Below are 26,209 nucleotides of genomic sequence, written 5' to 3' on the forward strand. Positions count from 1 at the left end.
TCCGTCTGGCAAAGGTCTATTTCGTGACTCTCTCCGCGCTATATATAAGCAGTAAAAGCTCGCGTGACTACGCTGGAGAGTTCCGTTTCATTTTGTCTTATCTCTGTAACCTTCTCCCTCCACGTCTCTTTCCCATTTCTCCCTGCATCGGTGGTTTGTCTCTCACAAGACCCATTCCCACTGGTTTCTGTCCCGCATAAACTGTGCAAATATGTCGGAATACGATCGGCATGCCGTGTCGGCTTCGGTCGACAATGAGTTCGCCGACATGCTGCAATTCTATACGCAAATGCCCGACTGCAATCTGTCCATCGCAGATATCTTCCAGGGTCAACTTGATGTGGACTCGGCCTCCTCCACTCCAACGGGGCTGCCCTCCACCCCTGTATTCTGGGGCAATGATCCATCGCAGAACCCACTGTCGAAGCCCTCGCTGAATGGCATGGAACCTGAGCTCATGGATTTCCAATGGAATGAAACCGACGGGTGTCCTGAACTATGGAATTCGATAGGCACTGTATTTCTCACCACCCTCTTTGGCGATTCTCCCACTGACACTCGCATTAGGACTTTTCATTTAAGCCAGCAGACATGCAAACTCGTCGAGACAGCTGGTATCTACCAAACGAGAATTTTAAAGACTCTCAACCTTCTCCCATGGCGCCCGTGCACACTTTCCACTCTGCTCAGACGCCCAGTACTGCATCTTCACCTGTTAGCCATGACTCTGTAGACCACATCTGCCACAGCAACACCCAGAGAATAGCGGTCTCTCCCCATCCCACAGCGCCCTACGCTCACAGCTCCCTGGCGACAGCGACAGACTTGGGACCAGCATTGGCACCAACACCAAGCACATCCATCTCCACCGGAAACCCGCAGTTCGACTTGGCGCCCAGTCCCCGCCAATCCACCCGCGCATCCCCAAGTCCAGCACCACCGGTGCCCAAAGGAGCAATTGCTCGCAAGAATTCCACAACGGCGTGGAAACGACGCAATTGGCACCCACTAGCCACCCCGGAATTGAGGCCGAAGATGAGTCCGGTGATTCCGGCTCTGAACCAGCAGAATGGTACGTGAGCCAGATATATATCAGGTCTACGCATTAAATTCCCTCCCAAGACTAATAATCCCCAGTGACACCGCCAGACCTCTCGGCACACACTCACAACCTTGTCCTCGCCACAAAATCAAACTACCAACACATCCAAGATGGCACGCTACCCCCAGGCGTCACGTATCCCAGCAAAGTCACGCGGGACAATCTAAACCAGAGACGCACTTACCACCGTCTCGCCGAGCGAAACCGGCGCGACAGGTTCAATGCCGCAATTAAGGAAATGGAAGCTCTCATTCCGGCGGAGTTTGTCGAGGAGAGAAACAAAGCATTAGGGCTGGCCTTGGCTGCTGTTTCGAACTCGGCTGCTCCGGCTACTCCTGCTGCTCCCGCTAAGAAAGAAAAAGAAAAGGCGCCGTCTGCCGAGCAGACCAAGGCAGATGTCATGGAGATTGCGGCCGATTATATTAAAATGTTAAGGGCGAGTCTTGCTGAGAAGAATGAGCAGATGAGCCGGCTTGGTGCTGCTGCGGAGAATGTCTGAAGATGATTATCTTTCTGTGTACGAATTTCCTTTGTATAATTTGTTGATTGGGCATTATTGTGGAGTTACGGATGGATGGATCTATTTTTTTTTTTTTTTTTTTTAACATATATACGTTTCATTCCCAGGAGCAAGCGATGGTTACAATTGTGATGAGTGCTATACATCTATATCAAGATACATTTTCGGGTTGTGAGTTTGTCAATCTTAGGGTTAATACCACGAGTAACGAGCCAAGACAGATACATTTTTATTCCATTGTAAAGAAGCCATAAATGGCATGTTTTGCAAGAGATGGACGATGATATCGCTTTCAGATGAAATCCCAACGCCAAAAAATACTATATCGTACGAATGAACAAGAACAGCCTATTTAGCTGAGCAAAATAAAAGTGTTGAACTGATATAAGACAAAAAGTAATTCTGAAAAAGAAAGAAAAGAACCCTATCGCTTCTATGCAAGTATTCCCGGGTAATCAAAAAGACCAAAAAAAAAGACCACGAAATTCTCTCCGCCATAGACACACCGAAATGAAAAGCATATAGAGACATGAATCAACGCCTATGTACGGCCTGCTGCAGGTAGAGGGGTATCTAAGTGAGACACGGGAGGCCTGGAGAAACAAAGGTGATGGTTGGTGGTGTACAAAGAAGGGTTGGTGACAGGATTTTAAAAGGGTGTAGAGGATTAGATAAGGTAGGAAGAGAGAAAAGAAGGGTTGCAGTTGTTGTTCAACATGGCTGGGGCATTCACTTCCGGAATGTCAGTTTTCGGCCGATGCTGCGGAGTGTTTTGATATTGCTATTTGGACAGTCAGTTTGTAATTAACAAAAAATAGAGGAATTTCGGGGCTTTACCTATCATCCTGATCATGCTTGCTCGACCCAGCGACAGATAAGTGGCCAGAAGTCATTGGCCTTTCTGGAGGGGGAGGATTGACAAAGCGACGCGATGCCTAAAGAAGCATGAGTTAGTATACACTTTTGCATTAGTGCCAGTCAAGGCAAAATTAATACGAATACGAACCTCCCAGCGAGAATCCACATCCACTTCATTGGCCGAATGCGAATCATGAATAGTTGATTCCGTATCTTGCGTATCACGAGCGTCTGAGCTCAAAGATGTAGATCTAGCCAATGGCGAAGTATTGGATTGCATAGACTTCCGCGACCGTGATTCAGAATAATCACTGGTAGAATCATAGCTAGCCAAGCTTTGGGCTTTGCTACTGGACGGATTCATGCCGCTAGACGCATACGGCAAGAGCTGAGAAGAGGACGCTTGTTCTCGGAAACGCTTTTGTTGCTGTTTGGAGGGACGGTGGTGAGAGAATTTGTTTCCAAGAATAGCAGGGGCATGCGAAATGAGAGCCTTGATGACATCCTTCTTTAGGCGCAGGGCGAGGTCCAGGTTCGACCATGTTTTGTTGCCGTACTCGAGTACTGGAAGGCGGAAGACGAAATCGTGCAGATCCTCGAGGTTGTGCTCGCCTTTGCCCTTGTAGCTCATGCAGAGAACCACGTCGTTGACCTTGACGTGGGCGAGAGTCATGTAGTTCGAGGCGCGAGATATCATCTGGGACAGGTCATCGGTAGGTTCCTTGGACTTGTTACCCTTATTGTATCCCTTGCCTATGCCGAATTTCTTGCGATTTTCTTCGCCGCCACTGTGAGTAGACAGAGATCTTTCGGTAGCTCGCTTGGTCAACATTCCAAGACTATCGGTAGATTTCTTCTTGCTCAGACCACCAGTAGTCGAAGGGCGACCATTTTGGCGCGCGGTTTCAGATACACCAAGTCGGTTGTTGTCTTTGTCCTTGTCAATCGGTGTCATCGCAAGACCCTTCAGATGACCCGACCGAGTACTGCGCGACTTGGTTTCATCCGAAAGCGAGAGCGTAGGCTGGAGTCTCAGCTCAATGGCGCCAGGCCCCTTAGAAATAGCAAGGCTGTCCATTGAGGAGGTATCTGCTCCATCAATACTGGTTGAGCGAGTCAGAGGCGTTCCACTGGAAATCTCGTCGTCATCTTCCTCATCAGACCCATCAACTGGCTTCATATTCTTGATCATGAAAGGCGAGAAGCCACCATTCTCGAAGGCAGTGGAGCCAACATTGGGGAAGATGTATTCAAAAACCTTCTGACCAAGCTCACGTTCAAGCTGGATCTTAAGCGGGAACAATGCAACTTCGAAATTGTCAACCACTGGAATACCAGCCACGGCCTCAAGCATGTGCCATTTGATGCGCAGCATGAAGTCATCTAACGTGCGAGCCCCGTCGAGGTAAGGTGCAATAATCTGAGGATAGATAGCATCGGGAAGCAGATTTAATCCGAACAGGCGCTCAATAGCAACCAAATTGTGGTTCGAGCCGTCGGTGTTGTCGGTTCGTTCATATGTAGCATTTCTGAGCTGGAACTCAATCAAGGGCTCGGCCGCCTCCTTCATCAAGTGCCACACGACTTCACTGGCAGAGATGCTCCAACGCAGGACGCCATTAACGCCATTCCTGGAGTTGTTCGGTTCCATCCGCCGTTGAGAAGTGGTAATTGCCTTCATCATGAAGAACAGCTCGTCCTCGCATTCAGATAGGTCACGTTCGAGGGTCAACCGATCTTCCCAGCCCTGTCTGTCCAGGAACTTAGCATTGATCTGGAAGTATTCCTTGATCTCCTCCAACTGGCGAATGCGTGCTTGAAGCTTGAAGACCATCTCGGGGGCACCACGAAGATCACTGAAGTCGGAAGTGAGCATGATCCTCTCGAGGCGCTCGTTTCGGACCTTCTCAAGCGGTTCGCTGTAGAGCATGAGATCCAGCACAATGATGTACATAGAATAATACTCTGCAGAATCGCAAATCGCACGGAAGTGAGGGAAGTCCACGCTGATCGTGTCGATCCGATCTTCTTGATCATCGGTGTGGGGCCCTTGGCCCTTGGCAACCTCTTCGTTATACTTCAGACGCAGATTGTTGTACTTGTCGTAGCGCAGAGTAGCAGAAGTCTTCTGCACGATGCGAGAGAACCCGAATGGATTCAGCTCGAAATCGAACATGGCCTCCAGCGTCAACCACGGGGGCCACGCTGAACCTGGTGCGTTGCCATACTTGTTGCCAGCGTAGAATTGCAAGTTGGTCATCAAGTTTTTCTGTGTGGCAACGAAGAACTGGGCGCCATCCATTTCCAAAGAGAAACGGCGCTGCACCAAGCCACTCACATCATCTGAAACACGTTCTTTGTCCATGATAGACACGACTTTGAGTTCCATTCCTTTGGCAGCCACGAGCAACACTGACTTCTTGTTCTTTTCACTGAGAAGCTGAATTTGAGGCGCAATGAGACGCAAGTGATAACTATTCTGGGGAGTAAATTCGGCCGCAATATTCTCACTTGAATTGTCCGAGTTGGCAGGCGATGGAGCGTTCGAGTCAGGTGGTTCAGTCTCTTCGACATTGACATAGCGCTTGGCGTCATTCAGCAACTGTTCGATGCGATCATCTACATCTTCCTCTTCGTCGTCATCGCACTCGCTCCGGGTTTGCGTCTTAGACATCTTTGGCTGTTTGCGCTTATTTTTGTTCTGTTCTTCCACAATATCAAGAATAAACTTGACAGCACGTCGAGACATGTAGTACACGAATCCACGTCGCTGGCTCACTTGATGGCTATACCGCAAAATGATATTCCGCAGCGAGTTGTTCCACTTGAGCTGAACATTGTGAATCATGAAACGATTGTTGAAATCACTGGAAAACTCATCGTTGCCGGAGGAATAGAGTCCGTCTAAGCCTGAAGAACGGCCACCAGTAGTGGAATCGGCATCATGTCCTGTGCGCCCAGTCTGGAAAGACGCGCTGCTCGGCGCCACGTTGCTGCCAAGCATATTGCCATTGCTGTTAGCTGACCGCTCATCTCGTGTAATGTGTCTCTCGAGACGATTAAGAGTTGAAGTCAAGAACTTGCGCCGTCTGGCCAGAGATTGGGCTTGGCGAAGGAACATTTCATGCTCCTCCCTGAGACTGGAATCATGATCGACATCCTTCATGAGCTTAAGTTCTAGCTCTCCGATGGTACGTTCAAAGTTGCGGATTTGTGCCTCGACTGTGGCGAGACGATCTTTGACCAACTCAATCTGGACGCGGCGAGGATCGTTGGTTTCGGACATGACACATTCGTGGGTTGGTTCATCTCCAAAGGTACTGTAGCCCGTTTCTTCGGGTCCTACATCACCGTGGTCTGTGTTACGGAAGTAGGTGAAGCGTGGGGTAAATGCGAGAGGCAAGATGTGGGTACGAGGGTTTGACTCTTGTGGGAGAATCCAGTCTGGTTCCACGAAGTCGTCCATGTCAACCCAGTCGAGGTTGTGGTCGGGTATAGTAAATCGAGACAGGTCAACAGATGGGACAGGCCGTTGGAAGGAAGATATGATATCATTCTTGCTGCGCTCAATGTCTTCCGCTGATGTTCCTTCGATAGTGGCAGAAACAGCGCGGAAGTCCGCAGACTGGAGATCAATTTGAGCTTGATTGATGCGCATCGCACTTGTGCGAGTCTGCTTTGAGCGACCCCGGGCTTGAGTCTTGATTTGTTCGCGGCGCTGGTGAATATCGAGCTTCAGACAATCAAGGCGAACCTTGAGACCTGTGGCCTTTACAGCATCCTCTGCATAGTCTTCGCGGTCCTTGTGCTTGTAGATGTGAGCCACAAACAGGGGCGCAAGGAGAAGTTTATATTTGACAGTTGCCAAGTGACGGTTGAACTTCTTGCTTGTCTTTGTGATACCTGGCCAAAGCGGTCCCTGGCGAACAGGAAGCGACATCACACCTGAGAACAGAGACCACCAATTGAAGAAGTGTGTAAAGAACCTTGGGGTAAGATGGACGGTATTATAGCTCGAAGAAGGCTGGACAGTATCGACAGACCAGTTTCTGCCATGTGGCGCAATGACCGAGACAGACAAATGAATATGGTCACTGCGGAAGCCACGGTAGGCATCATAATTTGCACGACGTTCGGGATCGACGTATTTAGGATTCTTGAGAACGACCTCGTAATGTGGCTTGAAGGAGAAGGACCGTGAATCGTTCTCAACATCCCGTTCGAAGACCAAGCCAGTTGCCCATTTGACGTCGCCAGATAACTTCATGACAACCTTCTTGAAGTGAGCGGCGTTCTTCTGCTCACTGGAAGCAGAACTATTTTCCAGTAATTCTTCCGTGGTCGCTTCTTGTGCCCAACGTGCTTCAGTGCTGTAGTCGGGGATAGCGAGCACATATTCTCCACTGGTGACGCTCATGAACTCCATGGGATTGTCGCTGGCATTGATCTCCAATTGGACATCCCTTCGCCAGCACATGACGAAACCGCTGCCAAAGCCTGTCACGACATACGGATCACGGGAACCCTTGAGGCGTAGGTGAACATCGCCGTCTTCCTTCCAGACAACCCTGATCCGAGAGTGGAAGCTAAGTCGGATCTTATCCCAGAAGCCAACACGTTCAGAAGGATCAATTTCAGGCTTGGTGAAGCCCTCGATAATCTTCATCATGTCTTGAATGACAGGCTGGTATGAAACACCCCATGAAATGCTTGTCGGCAAGCTTGTGTTGATCTCAATGACAGGATCAGAGTAAGTCTTGACCGGGGTGACGGAACGCCAGACAGGGATATTGTACGAATCCCGGAGAACTCCATCCGCTCCTTCGGATGCAGGCACAAGTTCAACCTCAACCTGTCTGGCGGATTCATGGTCACGCCATTCTTCGGCAATGACAAAGTTGGTCCGCAGAGACCAACTGGGGAGTCGCGGCGACTGTCCAGGGCGTAAAGCTGGAACGTGCAATAGGTCCAGGGGATAGTCTCGTAAATTGACACGAGCCTCACCCATCTCAAGGTTAAAGCTCATCGGGATGAGCAGGCCGTATTGCATGGACATAGGCATCCCCTTTCCGATTCGGTTGATAAATGCCGGGAATTCATCAATAGCGAAGGAAGGCTTGTCAATGACAAGATTGATATCACTAATTAGAGCTGACATCAACCCAGGTCTGTTGGGAAGTGCGAGAATAGTCTCAGTCTCTTTAATATCGGCAGGAGGCTCATCTGCACCACAGAAAAGATTCCTGACTTCTTTGATGGAAGTCCCCTGGAACTTGAGCGCTGCGTCAATCTTTTCTTTCCAGACCTGAGCATTATATTGCTGCAGTCGGCCCCAGGCAGCATCCGTGGAAACTTTTTGTTCTGATGAAAGACAAGTTGCACCCTCAGTGTCATAGCGATATTTCCGACCCCTTCCACGCTCCTGTGCGCTGGATCTGGGTCGGGGCTCGGCGCTTCTGCTTCTCCTGGTGTCTTGGCTAGTTCGCTCGCTGCGAAGCGTCCGACTGCTCGATTTGGCTCGCAACCGGGATGTGTTGCGCCGCTGATCAGTTTCCCTGACCTTCTGGGCTTTCAAGTTGAATGCATCCTCCCGGGCTACCCGTTGAGCCTGTTCAATTAGACCGACTCGATAGATGCAGCCTAGTTTCCATTCAAACCCGTCATCTTCCAGCTCAAACAACAGTGCTTTGCTTCGTACGGAGATTCTTGGAACTTTTTTCGGTTCTTCTGGTTCTCTCACAGAGACAAAGTCTTTGCAGCGGTTCTTGAAGCGATGATGCAATTGTTTGAAAGCCTTAGAGGTGTTGATCAAGTTATCAAATATGCGATGCATGACCATGTGATGAGGCACGCCCACTCGGATGAAGTCCGTCCATAGATCGATAGACTTTTCTTCAATCAGGGTATTGCCATGCTTCATTTTCTTCGTGCGGAAGTCTAATCTGACGTTATTCATAATGCCAATTCGTGTCCAGATGCCCTTGAGCTTAGGGGCCTCTGCATGCAAGCGAACAAGATTGGCCTTGATATAAGGAGTTGAAAGACGTTGAGAAGCACCCGCAAGCCCATAGATCTGGATCATCATCTGCGGGTCATTTGGTAGGTTTGCCTTGAGCTGAACAACCGTAGCCTTGACATCATAGGTGACAAGCTCTTTTCTTGGAGACCATTTGTGAACTGGAGGAGGTGGCATAGATATGCTGGCATATTCCTTGGATTTGCCTTGGGTTGAGTCTGTATGTTTGTCTGGCAGAGGCGTGAGCACGTTTTGGATGACCGAAACTGCAACACCAAGGCAGTAGAACCGGTACAATGAGTATTGCAGGTATATGCCCTTAAAGACTGATGTGAGGTGCAGGACCGGTCCGAGGCGGTCACTGTGGGTGCTCATGGCAATCTCAAATCGTGGCAAGGAGAAGAACGGCTCAGGTTCTAAATAATCTTCTGATTCAATGACAAATCCGTCAAACCCGCGAGCGTGGATAGCCAATCGTCGACCATCCGTAGCACCGCGTTGAGTGCTCTTCGGGGGCGAGGTAGGCGGGAAACGAAAGGGCGACTCATCACCGATGGTGGAATGACTTGGCGTACGTCGTCTGGAGATGCTTCCGATGTTTGACTCGATTTTCTGAGCCTTGTAGTCGGCTGTCCATGTTTGCAATTGCAAAGACACACCGCGAGATATATCAGAAACGGTGCTGTCCACACCAGCGATCTCCACACTAAACCCTGTGGCTTCAAATTGAAATTGGAGCAGCCAAGGAGGCACACGTCTCAATGGACTAACTTTTCGTTCGTTTGCAGGCATTGGGACTCTCTTGGAAGATTGCATCTGGGTGATAAACTGCTGCAAAACTTCACGAATGCCACGATTCACTTCTGCGTCGATCATGTGTACTGAGCATTCGTTCAAACTTCCTGAAGCAATGACACAGACCTCGGGGGTAGCGTTCAAGTGTGCCTTGAGCTCCATGTTCTCGTTTGTGAGCAAGTTGTGTTTGTTGCCCGTCGGAGTTTGGTAATAAAACTTATGGGAGGCAACTCGGTAAACGGAAGAAAGGGAGTAGTGGGCACCACCTTCGGAGGAATGAGAGGACTCGATATCGAGTGAGATGGAGGAGATGGAGGAAATGAGGAGATTGTAGTCATCGGGAATGCCGGACTCTTTTTCAATCGGCAGAACGAAACGAATCACGGGTTCGTGAACGGAAAGTTTGATGCTTGCCTTGGGGAGCAGCCGAGAAATCAAACGATGATTATCTCGCTTCTTCCCTCGGGGAGAGGAGGCTCGGCCCTGTGCCATCTTAAGAAGTCTGGAAACGTGCTTTGGCTGGAGGTCGACGGAGGGTGACGTGACGACCAAATTGGCGAAAAGAACATTCGTGTTCCGCTCTTCGGCGTTCTCATCATCGAGGGCGCTCACGGTCTTCGATGGCAGTGTAGTTTTGATAGTTGTCGTAGCCATAGGAATGTATAGAATATTATCCGTCTCGCCCGACTCGTTGTCTAAACTGACTGAAAGGGAGATTGCAGCAAGAAGAGCTTGATGGGCAACATCGTTTCGCTGGAAATACATGCGATGCTCTGGACTCTTGTGATCCATCCGATGAAGATCAATTCCAAGCTCATGTGACACGACATTCAGATAAACCGGGGTTTGACCTGCAGACAGAGACTGGATGCTTTGTGAGACACGGACGAAACTCAGAGCGATCTGGATCTCCTGAATACCACGAAGCAGAGAGCTTGCAAATTCCTTGGAATCTGCCACGGTCTGAACAATGGAATCATCCCGGCTTCCAGGCTTGTCAAGCTCCTCCACAAAGTCGGCAAATGACATCTCGTCATCGGTTTCCACGCTTGCAGGTCCTTTCTCAGGTGCCTGGGTCGGTTTGATGCGTTGCAACATGGTGCGAAGATCGTCGTATGGCACATGCATCCTTCCAATCTTCAAGGCCACCGATGCATCCCTGAGTCCGTCCAAGTCCTTGTGTAGAAGACCATGGAGGTTCACGCCCACAGTATCCAACACTTCAATTGGCTCTCGGCCGTCGACATTGAGCAACACATTCTGCACGTTCATTATCCATTCGGCCGGGCGTTGTTCTTGCGACATATCCTTCTTGCGACGAAATAGCTTGCCCCGTTCCACCATCTTACTCCGAGTATCGACCGATAGTGAAAGCGATCCCACCTGAATCATGCCAGCTTCGACAAAATGCACAGTTGTATTGATGGCAGTCAAGTCCACCAGGGCCAACCAATTGATTTGACGGTGCAGCCGCTTCAGGCGTTCTTTAATGCGCGTCAGGGTCCTCCATGTTTTGCTCCTTCCGCTTCTCTCGCTCGGTGCAGGTGTAGGTTTGTCTTCGGACGGGCTGGTAGGACCGGGGGACTCCAAAATTCCTCGTGAGGCCTCGCTTTTCCCTTTCCCCAGGGTGGAAGAGTCCACCGTGACCTTCAATTCCGTCAATCGGATGCTGATCCATGTTGGCTGGGCGAATGACGGGGGGTGTAGCGATAATCCGAGGCCACGGATTTCAATGTGTAGACCTTCCTTCGGTGCGTATGCGATTCGACGTAGGGAGAAGTATCCAATCCGCTGGATAGAGATACCCGTCGCGATCCGAACAATAGCGAAGATGAAAAAGGACGAGAGGTAAAGGAGAAGGAACCCCACGAGAATCGAGGTTGGATTGAAGAGCGTCATCGCGGGTCGCGACCAGCAGGGGGCTGATCTCAAACAATAAGGTTCAAGTCGCACATTGAGGTTGAGGGTCGGTCGAGTTCAATTGTATCGGGGTTGAGGTTGTCGGATGTCGGAGCTCTACTGGGCGGGAACCACAGATTCCAGATTCCACAGCGACTTCATCAAAGTCTCAGTAGGAACTGCACACCAGAAATAGAGGGAGAATGAAGAATCATGCCGGGGGATACGGAGGTGACAGGTGGGCGGACAGGCCGGCTGGAACTGGCCAAAAAAGCGGAACACGAGTTAATCCCCTCCAACCGGCTTATCAGGGCTGGGTCTTCTACTCCTGTCTACTAGCTGTGGCTCTTGAGATCCTTGTTATTGCCTCTCGCTGAAGGTATACTGTATGGTTGCAGCATGATTCCATGCAAAACAATGGAGTTAACAGTTACCTCCTTTTTAGTGGTTCAAGATCGACACGCGACCCAGGATTTCACTCAGGGAGATCATCTGGGCTTGTTTTTTTTTTTTTCTATATTGTGCTTGGCACTCATGATATTGTACAAAATTATACACTTTCTCTGATATCTAGTGTTTCTTTTTTTTTTCCCAGAATGACGAAGCCAGAATGTTCAAACTGACACGTACAATGCTTCAGGGTCACAACCTTGAGAGATTGTCCGTGCACTGCAGTTGACCCAATGCCCGAATAGTCGGTGGACTGAGTGGACTGGGTAGATTGAGGAAACTGAAGAGACTGAGCTTGGATGAATGTCCTATCAGTTCGTGGGAGAAGCAGGAACAGGGCGAGACTGCTCCAGCTCCGCGATCTTGTCATCGAGTAAGGCAATCTCCGCCTCGATACTCAACAACTTCTCACCCAGCATACCCCGGTACTCGTCGTCGGAGAGACTCCGGAGGGGAATCCACTTAGACTCCGCCATTCGCTGCATAAGGGGTTTGGATGGCACGTTTGCATTGGCCATCTGCCAGGCGTCAACTCGGTTGAAAACACTCTGGCCACAGAACCCAAGTAGCGAGAAGATAATAGTGCCCGGAACCAGCCGGCCTCCTATATAGTATGGTTAGAGATCTTGTCACAAAGGATGTGTGCCGTTTGGGAGGACATACCCATAAGCTTCGTTACACCTCCGCCTGCGATGCCACCGCATAGAGCGCTGACATAGGTGCGCTGCTTGGGCGAGGCTTTATCTTGGTAGTGAAGCTTGATGATATTGCTTCGAAGCCCTGCGTCAAATGTGAGACAGCGTTATCAAGATGGCTCGGGTCTACATACACCAGAAGGTTGAGCCGCATGCAAACCAATGGATGCCGCATGATAACGAGTGAACCATGGGGTTGCGTGATCTGATAACTCCTGCAGCTCCGCCATAGAGCAGACCAGCACCTCCTAAAAGGATGTTAGCCATTCAAGTTCCGCTAGCTATCTTGGGGGACAAGCCAATACTAACCGCTCAGGGCTCCCACTTTGGCGGCGGATACAAGGGCGTTGGAGAAGAAGTCACCATCTTTGTTCTCTTGGTTGCCCATGTTTTGATTAACACAGATGATGCATCAGAATTCCCGCCGCTTGGATATTCAATGATACTGAGGATTAGTTACCAGCAGGAGGCCATGATAGAAAACTATCTGACACGTGATGCATGTTGATTATGTAATGTCGACTGGTCCGGTCCCAAGGTCAGGCCTGGCAATTTGAATTCAAACGGTCCAGTGCAATCTGGTATAGATGGAAATATCCAATGATTTCGATATGAACCCTGTAGTCTGTTTGTTTATGAGATGGCGGTGGGGGTTGAAGATCCCCCAGAATCCTGTTCCTGAGTAGATATATATCCCCACACAGCAGCAGGTACAGTAAGTAACCGCCTGCAAGACTTTTTTTTAACACTTTAACAGAATATGATAACATTCTCTAGGCTGTGGTATGCAAGGGTTACATGTCAAGATGTATCTGCGACTCAGTGCCTGACATGTTTCATAGCTGTCTGTGAACTGACTAACCCTGTTCTAGGGCCTCCAATTGCCCACTCTATGTAGTATTGAAACAACACGATCTCAGAGTCGGACATATGGTACAGCCAATTTCTGCAAGCAATCATATCAAGCTAAATGTCACTCCAAGAGCATCTAGTGTGACCAGGGCCAGCCAATCCCGCCTGTGTTCAGACCTCGATTGTCTCATACATGAGTATATATTTTTAGCCGAGATCGTGGAGATATTAAAGGATGACCCCGAACAGTTGAACATTAGATATAGGTTTAAGCCGACAAATAGTTCCCAGCAAGGCTCAACCACTTCCAGCGACTTGAAACCCATTCACGTCGTGTTCAGAAATATGCCAGTGTGTATAGACCGATCTCGCGGCTCTGATTGGGCTAGCGTCATCACTAAAAATTTAGTAACCCGTCCACTTCCATGCCGCAGCCGACTTCCCCTCTACCAACTTTTCCACTGTGGGTTGAAGATATTGAACTCAACTTCTGATTTTTAATCTTGGTTTTTTACCAAGTCTCTTTGAATACCTTTCTTTCCATCTTCCCTCCCTACCTTACCGTCTAAGAAGCGCGCACAAATCCCGCGCGTTTCTTTCTTTCCCAACCGCAATCATGGGTTCGTTTCAGACTGTTACGTTGAGTCCTTATGGTGATCGCTAACCCAATATGCTTAGCTCCCAAAGCAAAGTCTCAGAAGATGTCCATGGGCGCCTTCTTGGCCGACGAAAGTGAGCGACCCGAAATTTCGAGGCAGCGACATGGTGACTGACAGATATAGGCCTCGGCTCCTGGGCTGATGAGATGGATGATATGCCCCTTCCATGTAAGCTGCAGATCCCCCGCCATTGAATGTGCAAGTACTAACAATATGTGCAGCCAGTATGTAGTACCAATATCGCATACCTATACTGCTATTCGATAGTCGCTTACGATCTAAACAGCCCAGCCTTTGACCTCCACTTTCAACCGCCGCCCCGCCGGTGGTGACATGTTCGGCTCTGGTCCTGGTGGCTTCGGTATGACCCTTTTCGCACCGGATATACAGGATGAGATCTAACAAAGAACAGAGCGTGAGACTCGTGGTGGATATGCCGTTCGGGAGCCCCTCGATCTTCCTACCCAGCCTCCCTACACTTGCCACGTTGGCAACCTTTCCTTTGAGGCCACCGAGGCTGACATCTCCGAACTTTTCACCGGATGTGGTGTGACGAATGTCCGTGTCGTGGAGGACAAGTTGACCAAGGCCCCCAAGGGCTTCGGATACGTCGAATTCGAGACCGTTGAGGGTCTGCAGAAGGCTCTGGACCTGTCTGGTTCCAGCCTCCAGGGACGCTCTATTCGCACCAGCGTTGCCGAGCCTCGTAAGTTATCCAGAAGACCATAAAGTGCGGTCCAACTGACAAGTTATGTAGCCAAGGAATCTCGCATGGAAGGTCGTGACCTTGACTGGTCCCGCCGTGGCCCTCTCCCCGACCTGCCCCAGCGCCGTGCTCCCGAGCGTTCCAGCTTCGGACGTGGCATGGATGCTGCCTCTGATGCCGGTAGCGACCGCGGTGGTCGTCGCAGCAACTTCGAGTCCGACGGAAAGCCTCGCGATTTCAACAACTGGGAGCGCAAGGGCCCCCTTTCGCCCCCTGCAGGCCCGCCCCGCGAGGGCCGCCCCACCAGCAACGATGGACCCAACTCCGGATTCCGCAGAAATGAGGCCGCTTGGGGTGAGGGTCGCTCTCAGGATGAGGGCTCTCGCCCTCCCCGCCCCGAGCACGTCCGCCCGGAGCCCACACCTACCGCCGCCGATATGGACAACCAGTGGCGCTCCAGAATGCGCCCTGACGAAACTCCCAAGGAGCCCACCAGCCCCGCTTCTCCTACCGCCACCCCTGCCGCTCCCGCTTCCCGCCCCAAGCTGAACTTGCAGAAGCGCAGCACTCCTGCCGAAGGCGCCGCCGTCTCCGCCTCCGCCGGTGACTCCAAGGCCAGCCCCTTCGGTGCCGCTCGCCCTATTGACACTGCCACCCGTGAACGCCAGGTGGAAGAGAGACGCCAGCTTGCCATTCGCCAAAAGAAGGAGGCTGACGACAAGGTCAAGGCCGAGAAGGCCGAGAAGCAAAAGACCACCAAGGAGGAGAAGTCAACCCCCGCTGTGGACCACAACGGCAAGGACGTCCTCGAGACCCCCAAGGGTGGTGGTAACTTTGAGATTCTCCGCCGGAGCGGCGAAGACGAGAGCGACATGAACGCGGACAAGGAGACTGAGGAGACTGAGGCCCCCGCGCAGGCAGAGAAGGAGACCACCAACGGCAACTGGCGCGCCCCGGCTGGCGAGGCTGCCGCTGCTGGTGACGACGAAGGATGGAGCACGGTGACGGTGGGCAAGCAGCGCAACGCCCGCCGTGGACAGACTGGTCGTGGATTCGCATAGACCTATCGATACCCCGAAGCGACCGCCGTTTCTTATGCTCACGGTACGCAGATGGATTAAACGAGTCTTTCTTTCCGATGTTTCCACGCCAAAAGTGTCACTTGTGGTAAGTCGCTCATAATTGCCATTTGTTCCGCCTCGGCCAATTGTGCGACGGTTGCTATTCTGTTTGAGCTTTTTGTTCTCTCCTTGTCCTTGTCCTTCCTCTTGCCACGTCTCTACTCCTTGGTTTCATGATCTCTTTTTCTTTTCCGTGGACTAGATTTTCGATACACATCTAGTCCTCGCTATGATGATCTGGCAGTCCGAAAAGTTCCATTTTTTATGTCTTGTTCGCTATCTAGCTATTATTCCCATGCGTGATTCGTGTGATCTGCCCATGACCATTACAGCCGATGCGAAATGAATACATGTTCCATTCTTCTTTCCTTCTTCTGTTTCCATTTTTTTCCTGTGTTTTTTTTGTTTCGATTGACCACAGGTGGTCTTGCTTCCTTTCTCGTCAACCTGTCTGCTGTGTTGGATCTTGGAGATGGAGGGCTGATGGTGTCCTGCTCTTTGGTTCTTCCCGGCCACGCGATCAAGATGTCCTTGAGAGATGAGAGATGAGATAGTGATGAGCACAATGCTGACGACCAACAACTTCTGTTCTCTGCTTCTCTTGACTGTCTTAATTGTTAGACTGGACTTTGCATCGTTAGCTGTTTCTTTACGGTCCTCTTTGCTCTGCCCCTTTTCCTGCATAGAATGAAATGTAGTCTTCGTTGACAGTCCTGTTCTCCAGTAACCCTGTAAACATATAGTTAAGATATAGTTAAGATATCGTCGAGACGAGCCGTTGAAAAAGGGCGACTCAAGAGTATATCGGAGGCCGTGATTGTCTAAATTTAGCCCTAATACGGGAGTATCATGAAGTCAATATATTGGAGTCAAAGTACGGAGTCGAGACCCACCCCGAACGTATACCAGCCCCGGTATCAGGGCTGGTCATCCAGAGGCAATATTGAAACGACATGCTGATCGGCATGAAACAATAACATTATCCTTGAAACAGGCACTGTGATGCGATTGGCCCAGCCGAAATAGAGTGGCCGGTGATGGAGTTGGCCCCTTCAAAGGACATTCCTAGTCTCAGTGTCCAAGCCCAGCCAAGGCTATTCACTCCTTCATATTCCGCTTTGTTTCTGTCTTTCTTCCCTCTTCCTTTATTCACTCTGGACTATTTCCCTTGCCCATCTCTGCCTTTCTCGACCGTTGCTCGCCATCCCCACTCGTCCTAAACCTTACCCTGATCCCGGGGTAAGACCCATGTCATGTCGGCTACGACCACTTCCACGCTCACCACCACCACACTTGTTGGAACGATGAAGGGGGTCGGGATCTCTGAAAAACAATGCCCCATGTGCTGGGGGGAAGGACTATATGATTCTGGAGCTCAGGATCGAATCCACGAGTTGGAGGGGCAGCTGCATATGTTGACAGCTCGCGCTTCGGCGACAGGTAAGCAGTGTGATCCCTCTTCGAAGAGCCGCAGGGTCCTGGAGTCGACTATGCATGCGACAAATGAGAAACTGCCCTTGGATACTGGCCGAAAAGAGCTCTATTCTCCATGTTTCTCTACTCTTGACCAGTCTTTTCTACTCTCTTCATTCTATCCCCCATCACCTCCCCCAAAATACAACTAACCGCCGTGCTCGACAGCAACAAAACTCACCGAATATGAAGACGAACTCCGACGCCTACGCCCTCAATCTCAAAATCAAAACTACGCAACACCACGTAGCAGCGCCTCCCTCCCCCCTCAACCTCCAATTCCACACCGCAAGATCAACCCCGACCAACAACCTCACCCGAAACATCAACATCAACAACAGCAACCTACCACAGCCGCCTAGCTACCCTCACCTCCCTCCTTCCTTACCGTCGCAGTAGCGCAACACCAACCGCCACCAGCACGACCGTCCCCGCAGCCCCAACACCACCACCAACCTCCTCCTCAGTCCCACCCCCAGCCACACCAACCCTCCCACACCACACCAACCACCACCACCCCGCGCCCGTGTCCGCCTCCCCAGCCAGCAGCGACAACACCTCCGAACTCCAAGACGCTCTCGAACGCGAACAAGGCCTGCGCAAAGCGGCCGAAAGCCAGTTGTCGCAGGCGAGCACGGAGCTGGAGGAGTTGACCGTGCAATTGTTCAGCCAGGCGAACGAGATGGTTGCGCAGGAACGCAAGGCGCGCGCCAAGCTGGAGGAGAGGATTGCTGTACTGGAGCGGAGGGATGTAGAGAAGAGATCTCGACTGGAAAAGTTGGAAAATGCTATGGCTAGAGTTGAGCGGTTGAGGGCTTTGGTTAATCGATGTTAGCAGAACGAAGACCGGGTGTTTTGGGACTACTGTAGGATTGGGTTTCTATTTTGGATTTTGGGATTCGTCACGATGATATGATTGGGCGTTTTATTGATTTTTCATGATTGGATTACCCTGGCGCCTTTTGTATTTGGGGATATTTTTGGGATTCCCTGGATGATTGGGGGAAAGTATTTAATTAGTTTTTGGATGCTTAGTGAATTTCAGCTGTGAATCGTACAAATCGTACAAATTCGTTGAAAAGTCCCGACGTCCAGTATAAAATTGTAATGACGTGAGGCTGAGGTTGGACCTTCCTCCCAGTGCGTTTCCCCCACTCGGTTCCTTTAGTAGACATTCTTTGGCATTTGACATTTGACATTTCGCATCGCATTTTCGAATTGCCTCTCTGTGACTCTCTTGTATATCCCCTAAGCCTACATCAAATTCTCTCCTATTCATAATCATCATGTCAATTGGCGTAGCTATCATCGGCAGCGGTACATACCTACCCTTCCCCATCTGGATAACGTGATAACACCATAGCTAACGCCCCAAACAGGCCTCTTTGCCAAAGAGCAACACTTGGTATGATCAATCACCTACCTCTGTCTCCACATATGTACAGTACATGCATAGGGCTAACGCCCACTGCAGCCAGCCGTCCAAGCAGCCGAACATTTCACCCTAAAGGCCATCTACTCGCGATCCCTGAAATCAGCCCAGGACCTCGCCAGTGGTGTGTCAGGCGTGGATCTCTACTCTGAGGATTCGGCAGCTGACAAGTCCTACGATGACCTTCTGGCCCGGTCTGAGATCGGTGCTGTGATTATTGCGTACGACCGTCTCCCCTTGTCCCCCATGCTAAGCTTGTTATATGTGATGACAAGATGGTGGCTAGAAGGGGAAAAGCCAAGCTAATATTGAAATAGCCTTCCAATCCTGGTTCAACCGGACTTCATTCGCAAAGCCCTGCTCGCGGGCAAGCACGTCTTATCCGAGAAGCCTATCGCAAAGGATATCGCCACGGCGCAGGAGCTCTTGCAGTGGTATCAGACAAACATCGATACTAGCAAGATCTTCTGGGCGGTTGGGGAGAACTTCCGCTATCTGACCAAGTTTATCTTTGCGGCTAAGCAGGTGCGGGCCTTGGGGAAGGTTTTGAACTTTAGGGTTAATGTTCATAATCTTGTCAAGGCCGATAACAAGTATTATCGTATGTTTTCATTTCTATATCCGCTTTCTAGTTCCCAATTCTGGGGATACTGGGGCTGGCGTGAAAGAGATTTAAACGACTGCTAATGTTTGATAGAAACCGCCTGGCGTAAGACCCCCGAATACCAGGGTGGATTCCTCTTGGATGGAGGAGTGCATATGGTTGCGGGTCTACGTCTGATCTTGGGATCTGATGTGCATATAAGTACTCTCTCAGCGCACTCTCAGCTGCAGCAGGCTCATCTCCCACCTGTGGATACTGTAGATGCTGTTGTCAAGACGGACACGGGTGCTACGGGTGTTGTTTCCCTGTCATGGGGATCGACGTTTAGTGATCAAGTATTTGAGTTCGCTTGTGAGAAGGGTGTGGTCACTTTGAACTTTGACGATGTGACTGTCAATGGTGTTCTGAATACGATTGAGTTTGACGGTAAAGGTGTTGCTCCTGAGGTGGCGGAGTTTGCGACTTCTATCGTCAATGGGAAACCTGCCAGTCGACAGTCGCCTCAAGAGGCATTGGCTGATCTTGAGGTTTTGGAGCAGATGCTTCAGAGTGGAGAGAAGGATGGAGAGAGGGCTCAGTTGCATTTACAATAGATAATCTATAGACCAACTAACTTATAGACCCAACATACTGTCAATCAACTGATGAACATTCGACTCCAAGTAACTATTTACTCCGCATATACGCTAACCCCGATAGAGAATCCCAAAATAGGAGTTAGGGCTAGGGCACAGCTGTGCACACTGCCCTACGCTGACCTAAGCCACCGCTTCGCTTAGCTCGCCCAAAGCGCACTAGTGTGGGTCTCCCACTCTGCGCCGGAGAACCTGAGAGAGAAGTTTTCGAGATTGAACTCCGACACGACAACTCTCGAACGCCCGGCGAGACCCTGAAATACCGACAAGGTGAGTTTTTGATCGCAAATTCTTTGTCGTCACAGTCATTAATTTCTTTCCAGATGGTCGCCGCTAAGAAGCACATCCCTATCGTGAAGAAGCGTATGTCGCCCTGTGTCCCTCTGCACCCCCGATCCCACCCTTCGATCATCGATTACATGGAGATTTCACCGACCTGGAAAAACGAATCACTGCTTGGAGAATTGTTTGGAAAGAATCAAGATGTTATTGAGATCGAAGGGCGACATTGAAAAACTCGAAAACATCCAAAGGGCCAAAGAACCTACTTGAAGACAATTTCTGCAGAGGCAGAGACTTTCGCGATGGGTTCTTTGGTTCTGTTCAGCACATCACCGACCAACTTGACGAAATAAAATGGAGGACTGACATTGTTCGCAATAGGCACCAACCGCTTCAACCGTCACCAGTCTGACCGGTTCATGCGTGTCGGGTAAGCTATACATGCACACCTGAAACCACGAATCAATGCTAACATGGATTTGCAGCGCTTCGTGGCGCAAGCCCCAGGGTATTGATAATGCCCAGCGTCGTCGCTTCAAGGGCCAGCAGGCCATGCCCTCCATCGGTTACGGATCCAACAAGAAGACCCGCCACATGATGCCCTCCGGCCACAAGGCTTTCCTCGTCCACAACACCAAGGACGTTGAGCTCCTCCTCATGCACAACCGCACCTTCGCTGCTGAGTACGTTCCGCTCCGATGCACACCATATGTCACCTGGCATGCTGGACCATTGACTAACAAACCCACAGGATCGGCCACGCCGTCTCTTCCCGCAAGCGCGTTGACATTATTGAGAAGGCCAAGGCTCTCGGTGTCAAGGTCACCAACGCCAAGGGCCGTGTCACCACCGAGGCTTAAATGCAACCAAAAGTTCATTTATGTTCAGGTGTAGAGGGTCGGGGGTTTTTGTACGGTGCTTTTATCTCCGGCGATTACGAAATTAAGGATTGTGGGCATGTCCTCGGGCTTGGTCATAGTGCCGGGCGCTTAAACAGCGAGAGAATTGTTCTCTGAAATGACAACAAAAATTGCCAAAACATCCGGCTTGATCAGTATATTCCTGGAACTAGGTGTGGCAGATTGTAGTCTGATCTGCTCAATATTGTACAAGTAGAGGATGAACCCGTGACGTGAAGCCTAGTTGATAGCCCTAAGAAACCTCTGATCATCTCCGATATTCTGCCATATCGCAATCTTCTCTCATGACATACATTATGTGTGTATTTGTATCATCCATGTCCCTTGAATAGCCATCACGTATCTTCCAAAGTACCTTCTCATCCCAGAGAAGTGATCAGCCCAAGTGAAACACCTCGCACTCTGCCATATGAGTCGATCACTTTACACACGTTTCAGATCGACAGACCCACCATTGACGCTACGTGACACGGGCAAAGTGAGATGCGAGGACACAGCAGCTCAGTAGCAGCACAGGACACAGTTGCCTTCCATTGCGAACCGTTGACAGGTCTCAGACTATTAGCGCGACTAGCTCTAGTGGCTGTCAGCCTGAGACAGCCCCCACGATGACTTAAAGACTCGAAGGCCCCCTCATACCTCCAACTCTGACACCCCAGGCTATGGAGGCCGACACTTCTCCTGTTTATATTAGTTGAACTGCTGTTCTTTTTTTTGTCACTTACATCTTCCGCAATGCCTCTCCCAGCCCGATATGGTCGCTGGGGAATCCTGGCCCCGGTGGTCCTAATCCTCCTCATAATACACTTCATTCGCGCAGACCTAGGATCACATACCACGCAGGACGTGAAAGAATCAGCCCCAGGGATCAAGATCGAAAGCAAACCCGAAAGCGAAACAACCACAACTACAACCTTGAACTCAACCTCTACCTCCTCCTCGCCCTCCGCAACAGACCATGTCCCAAGTACATGTCCACCACTACCAGGAATGGAGAAAGTCCTAGTAGTAATCAAAACCGGCATCACAGAAGCGCAAGACAAAGTCCCCGTCCATCTGCGTACAACACTCCGCTGCATTCCGCACAAAATCATAGTCTCAGACTACGAAGAAGAAATAGCCGGCGTGCGCACGTACGACGTCTTCGCCAACGTCTCCGAATCGCTCAAACAATCCAACATCGACTTCGCACTCTACAACCGGGCACGCACCGGAGGCCGCACAGCGCTGACCTCGGAAGACCAAACAAAAGTAGCCAACGGCCCCTCCGGCATGAGCGAGAATCCAGGCTGGAAGCTAGACAAGTGGAAATTCCTACCGATGATCCACACCGCACGCCACGCGCGCCCCGATGCAGCCTGGTATGTCTTCCTCGAAGCGGATACGTATCCCATCTGGCCGAATCTGCTCGCCTGGCTGGGCCGGTTTGATCCAGCCGACAAATTCTATCTAGGGAATCAGATGCAGATTGGGCCGAATCTGTTCGCGCACGGTGGGTCGGGCTTTGTGCTTTCCCATGCGGCTATTCATGCCGCGGCGGATTATCATACGGCTCATGTTGGCGAGTGGGATGAGACGACTGATCGCGAGTGGGCCGGTGATTGTGTGCTGGGCATGTTGCTGGAGAAGGTTGGTGTTGGGCTGACTTGGTCTTGGCCGAGGGTTACGACTCAGTCGGTTTGGGAGCAGGATATGCTTCGGGATGGGTTTGGAGTGAGGCCTTGGTGTCATGCGCCTTTCACGTTCCATCATATGACTCCGGCGGATGTGGATCGGTTTTGGGAGTTTGAGCAGATGTGGTTTGCTGAGGTGAGTGTCTGTCTCGTTGCGGGATTTTGTTGGAATTCGGCTACTGTGATGATATTGGGCCTGAGCTAACATTCTCACAGTCGAATTCGACGCAATTGACTTACGCGGAGATCTTCCGCAATCTCATTCGTCCAACCTTGGCAGATCACCTGGATAATTGGGATAACTTTGCCCCGGATGGTGATCAAAAGGAGGATTACAAGGGTCCCAAGACTCCCGCTTCCCTCCCTGACTGTGCCGACTACTGCGCAGCAGACCCGGAATGTATCCAGTACCGCCTCACAGCCGAATCTCGTTGTACAACATCCAGGGCTGTCCTGCGCGGCAAGCCTGCACCCGGCACAAAGTCAGGGACAATGTTGTGGCGAGTAGATGCTGCGGTGAAGCGGATAGGACAATGTTTGGAGATACTATAAGTTAGACGGGTTGATCCATGGCTGCTAGATTTCTTTCCGCTGTTCACCCATGGATAGTACCAGTATATATCAGTTACACCGAGGCGTTGGGATAGCGACCAGGCGCTTTCATTTGGGACTTCCTTTCAAATCAAAATTTTGGATATACATATAAACATGTAAGTTATATACACCGAAAGATGATATTAGCCTGTGATTTCAAAACCAAATTATCGTAAGCCGGAAGTCATCCAAGCCTTTTTGAGTAAAAGAAGTCAAACATTCCAGTCCCTCTAATTCTCGACAGCGTGCTGTTTTCTTTCCCTTGACAACTCTCGTTCAGAATTTGAAGCCGCAGCAAAGCTTGCAATGGTGTGGAACTTTGAGAGATTAGGGCTGAGGATAGCCTAACCGCTGAATGATCAGCCCCGTGAAATATTTTGTGAGCAGAACCTGGGGGAAATGACCGAAAAAACGGTAATTTGCATACATTTACAGCATCTTGAATTTTAAATTTTCAAAAGGGCAATTAGAATACCAGCGTCCTCTATCCCAAATCAACATCTCAAACTATGACCTCTCCCCCAAGACACCACTGAAAAGGCGCCCTCTTCCTTTTCTCAAAACGCAGCATCCTAGCCAGATCTTCAAACCTAAATCACGTCGTCCTGGAGATGATGCGTTGCCATGCCCTGCTTAATTTGAGCCTCGTGGTGGGGAATATACAGCCAATAATCGGTTGTTTTATTGGTACAAGAATGACGGGCTACAAGATCATTGCTAATTATGGCAGTAGAATTCTGCTAAATTGACCGGTAGAAGCATTTGTACTGGTCATGCTTCGTAAATGCGATGTCGGATCTACCTGGACAGAGTATATATAATGACATATCATCAAGAGACTAAGTATAAATGTATGTATCATGCACCATAACGCTATGCATATGAATCTTTCACGTGAAACCAATCATGCCAAAGGCGAATGAGGTATGATTCAAGATACCCCAAAAGATAGGGCAAAGTGTCGGCCATTCGCAACACGGAACCACAGATTTAAACACCCAGCCTTAAGCCGTAGCAGCTTCTGTTGCCTGCTGCTGAAGACGTGCCGCTTCAGCAATATTAACGAGGCCAACGCCCTCGAGGATGACAGATCCAGTATTAGCATCGGCAGCATGATCCTCATCACCCAGTCCATCAGGAATGGTGCCGTGCCCAATGACGACTTCCTCGCCCTCAGCAGCAGGAACCCAGTCCGGCACTCCGACGGGTCCCTCACAGCCATGCGGAGGCATACCCCAGTGAGGCATCGGACTACGGTATCCCCAGTCACCGTCTTTATCAGCGTAGGCAACAGCGTGCAAGAAGATACCGAGTTCGTGAGCACCGGGGTCCGAGTACAATTCCGTACCGCAGACGTCGCAGAGATCACCGGACAATTTCTCGCCCTTGCGCTTGGCGTAGTCTTCTGACGCGGCGACTTGTTCGCGGTACATGATCTCGTTGACGAGGACTGGGTCGGTACCTGGGGGTACGTTGGGCGCGGCAGTCAAATGTGTGCGGTACGAGACTGTATCTGCGATTTCTGTCTTTCCCATGAGAGATAACCGGGCAACAATTTCCTCGTCACGTTCGGCGGTTGTTTCGGCTTTGCCGAGTCCCGGCCCGAAGACACGTCGATTAGAGTAGATGGGGTCGTTTGAGATTGGGTGACCCAGGAACTGGAGGTGGACTCGAATTTGGTGAGTGCGCCCGGTGAGAGGGAAGCAGTGCACAATACTGTATCCTTCTGTCTCGCACAAAAGGGATGTCGAAGGGGGTGTAGCGGCACGCTCGCCGTCCGGGGTGCTAGATCCCGAGCCTGCGTCCGGGGGGTAGTAGGCCAGACGGCGGAATTTGGTTGTGGCTTCCTTGCCGGTGGCACGAACGCGGTTCAGACCAAGCTTTGGGCTTACTTGCATAATGGGCTGGTCGCAAACTACCACCCCGTCTGGGAACTTACCCTTGACGCGCGCTACATACTCCTTCTGTACTGTGCGCGATTTGAGAGCGGTGGCCATCTTCTCTGCCGCTTGAGGATCTTTTCCGATGAACATGATTCCGGAGGTCAATCGGTCGAGGCGGTTGCACGGGCGAGGCACGAAATTGGGATCGCGATCTGAGCGCAGAATTTCTACAACCGAGTTGAAGTTGTATCGACCTGCCGCATGAACGGGCACACCAGCAGGCTTGTCGATAACAATGAGACCTTCATCTTCGTAGATGATTCCGATGGGGAGGCTTGTGACAGGGGGTTCGTGGCGGTGGGTGGTGTGGGAGATGACTTGGCCGTTTTTGATGACAGTGTCGGGGTAGGCTCTGACACCATTGACGGTGACGAGGCCGTTTTCAAGAGCGGATCTCTGGTAACTGTCAGTTTGCGATTCTCCCGCATCAAACAATCAACGCACATAATACTCCGGCTTCCGATCGCGAAACTCGGATGTGAAGATCTCGACCAAGGTACGACCACGCCATCGCTCCTTGCAGTTGGTGTTATAGGTGTAGTGGTAAGGCTTAATGCGACGGAAGCCTCCATCCAGGTAGTATGGTGCCTTCCAGGGATTGCAGGGAGTCACGACCACGTCCGGGCTGTTCGCCGCGGGCTTGGTGGGGGGCACTTGGTCGACATTCATGAGGGCCATGGTGGGCTTTGGCGGGGGTTTCAGTTTGCCTTGCCGCAGCAGATAGGCCGTTATACGAGGTGAAGGAGCCAGGAGGAACAATGGACACAAAATCCAAGAGTAGACAGAGAGCAAAGTTGAAGTCTGGGGAAAAGAAAAAGAATAAATCTCTATCGCGTGTTATCAGGCACGCCCCACATTCAAGGAGATCCATGGCTCTGATTGGCCAATGAGGGTCTACAGGCCACTGCCCACGGAGTATAAGAATCACATTGTTATAAACTGTAGATCGGTGGGCTGAAACTGCAGTGGAGTGTAGTTTA

At 50.7% G+C, this 26,209-nt stretch overlaps 9 protein-coding genes across 9 annotated transcripts; 6 read left to right on the forward strand and 3 right to left on the reverse strand.

Moving 5' to 3' along the window:
- Nucleotides 1-211: 211 nt before the first annotated feature.
- On the forward strand, nucleotides 212-1,601 carry N7511_002368 (basic helix-loop-helix domain-containing protein; the record flags this gene model as incomplete). The annotated part of the gene is made up of 3 exons (XM_057124793.1): nucleotides 212-517; nucleotides 568-1,072; nucleotides 1,138-1,601. 3 exons carry the CDS (start codon nucleotides 212-214, stop codon nucleotides 1,599-1,601), a joined length of 1,275 nt encoding a protein of 424 aa, XP_056986952.1.
- A 750-nt stretch (nucleotides 1,602-2,351) lies between these two features.
- N7511_002369 (FMP27 family protein) lies at nucleotides 2,352-11,190 on the reverse strand (the record flags this gene model as incomplete). Its single annotated transcript, XM_057124794.1, has 3 exons — nucleotides 2,352-2,403; nucleotides 2,460-2,557; nucleotides 2,629-11,190. The coding sequence occupies 3 exons, from the start codon at nucleotides 11,188-11,190 to the stop codon at nucleotides 2,352-2,354; spliced, it is 8,712 nt and encodes a 2,903-aa protein (XP_056986953.1).
- A 761-nt stretch (nucleotides 11,191-11,951) lies between these two features.
- Nucleotides 11,952-12,723, reverse strand: N7511_002370 (uncharacterized protein; the record flags this gene model as incomplete). Its single annotated transcript, XM_057124795.1, has 4 exons — nucleotides 11,952-12,244; nucleotides 12,304-12,420; nucleotides 12,470-12,583; nucleotides 12,645-12,723. 4 exons carry the CDS (start codon nucleotides 12,721-12,723, stop codon nucleotides 11,952-11,954), a joined length of 603 nt encoding a protein of 200 aa, XP_056986954.1.
- Nucleotides 12,724-13,803: 1,080 nt separating this feature from the next.
- N7511_002371 (translation initiation factor 4B) lies at nucleotides 13,804-15,613 on the forward strand (the record flags this gene model as incomplete). Its single annotated transcript, XM_057124796.1, has 7 exons — nucleotides 13,804-13,807; nucleotides 13,866-13,919; nucleotides 13,970-14,014; nucleotides 14,068-14,070; nucleotides 14,133-14,207; nucleotides 14,259-14,552; nucleotides 14,604-15,613. The coding sequence occupies 7 exons, from the start codon at nucleotides 13,804-13,806 to the stop codon at nucleotides 15,611-15,613; spliced, it is 1,485 nt and encodes a 494-aa protein (XP_056986955.1).
- A 1,313-nt stretch (nucleotides 15,614-16,926) lies between these two features.
- N7511_002372 (uncharacterized protein) lies at nucleotides 16,927-17,981 on the forward strand (the record flags this gene model as incomplete). Its single annotated transcript, XM_057124797.1, has 3 exons — nucleotides 16,927-17,113; nucleotides 17,315-17,392; nucleotides 17,440-17,981. 3 exons carry the CDS (start codon nucleotides 16,927-16,929, stop codon nucleotides 17,979-17,981), a joined length of 807 nt encoding a protein of 268 aa, XP_056986956.1.
- Nucleotides 17,982-18,432: 451 nt separating this feature from the next.
- On the forward strand, nucleotides 18,433-19,775 carry N7511_002373 (Gfo/Idh/MocA family protein; the record flags this gene model as incomplete). The annotated part of the gene is made up of 5 exons (XM_057124798.1): nucleotides 18,433-18,463; nucleotides 18,526-18,551; nucleotides 18,621-18,799; nucleotides 18,896-19,179; nucleotides 19,276-19,775. The coding sequence occupies 5 exons, from the start codon at nucleotides 18,433-18,435 to the stop codon at nucleotides 19,773-19,775; spliced, it is 1,020 nt and encodes a 339-aa protein (XP_056986957.1).
- Nucleotides 19,776-20,140: 365 nt separating this feature from the next.
- N7511_002374 (60S ribosomal protein eL32) lies at nucleotides 20,141-20,959 on the forward strand (the record flags this gene model as incomplete). Its single annotated transcript, XM_057124799.1, has 4 exons — nucleotides 20,141-20,180; nucleotides 20,481-20,529; nucleotides 20,585-20,782; nucleotides 20,851-20,959. 4 exons carry the CDS (start codon nucleotides 20,141-20,143, stop codon nucleotides 20,957-20,959), a joined length of 396 nt encoding a protein of 131 aa, XP_056986958.1.
- A 795-nt stretch (nucleotides 20,960-21,754) lies between these two features.
- N7511_002375 (uncharacterized protein) lies at nucleotides 21,755-23,244 on the forward strand (the record flags this gene model as incomplete). Its single annotated transcript, XM_057124800.1, has 2 exons — nucleotides 21,755-22,828; nucleotides 22,909-23,244. 2 exons carry the CDS (start codon nucleotides 21,755-21,757, stop codon nucleotides 23,242-23,244), a joined length of 1,410 nt encoding a protein of 469 aa, XP_056986959.1.
- A 1,046-nt stretch (nucleotides 23,245-24,290) lies between these two features.
- On the reverse strand, nucleotides 24,291-25,907 carry N7511_002376 (pseudouridine synthase family protein; the record flags this gene model as incomplete). Its single annotated transcript, XM_057124801.1, has 2 exons — nucleotides 24,291-25,625; nucleotides 25,674-25,907. 2 exons carry the CDS (start codon nucleotides 25,905-25,907, stop codon nucleotides 24,291-24,293), a joined length of 1,569 nt encoding a protein of 522 aa, XP_056986960.1.
- Between the last annotated feature and the right edge of the window lie 302 nt (nucleotides 25,908-26,209).

The sequence above is a fragment of the Penicillium nucicola genome (assembly GCF_028828085.1).
Source record: "Penicillium nucicola strain IBT 29836 chromosome Unknown utg000002l, whole genome shotgun sequence".
Lineage (NCBI taxonomy): Eukaryota > Fungi > Ascomycota > Eurotiomycetes > Eurotiales > Aspergillaceae > Penicillium > Penicillium nucicola.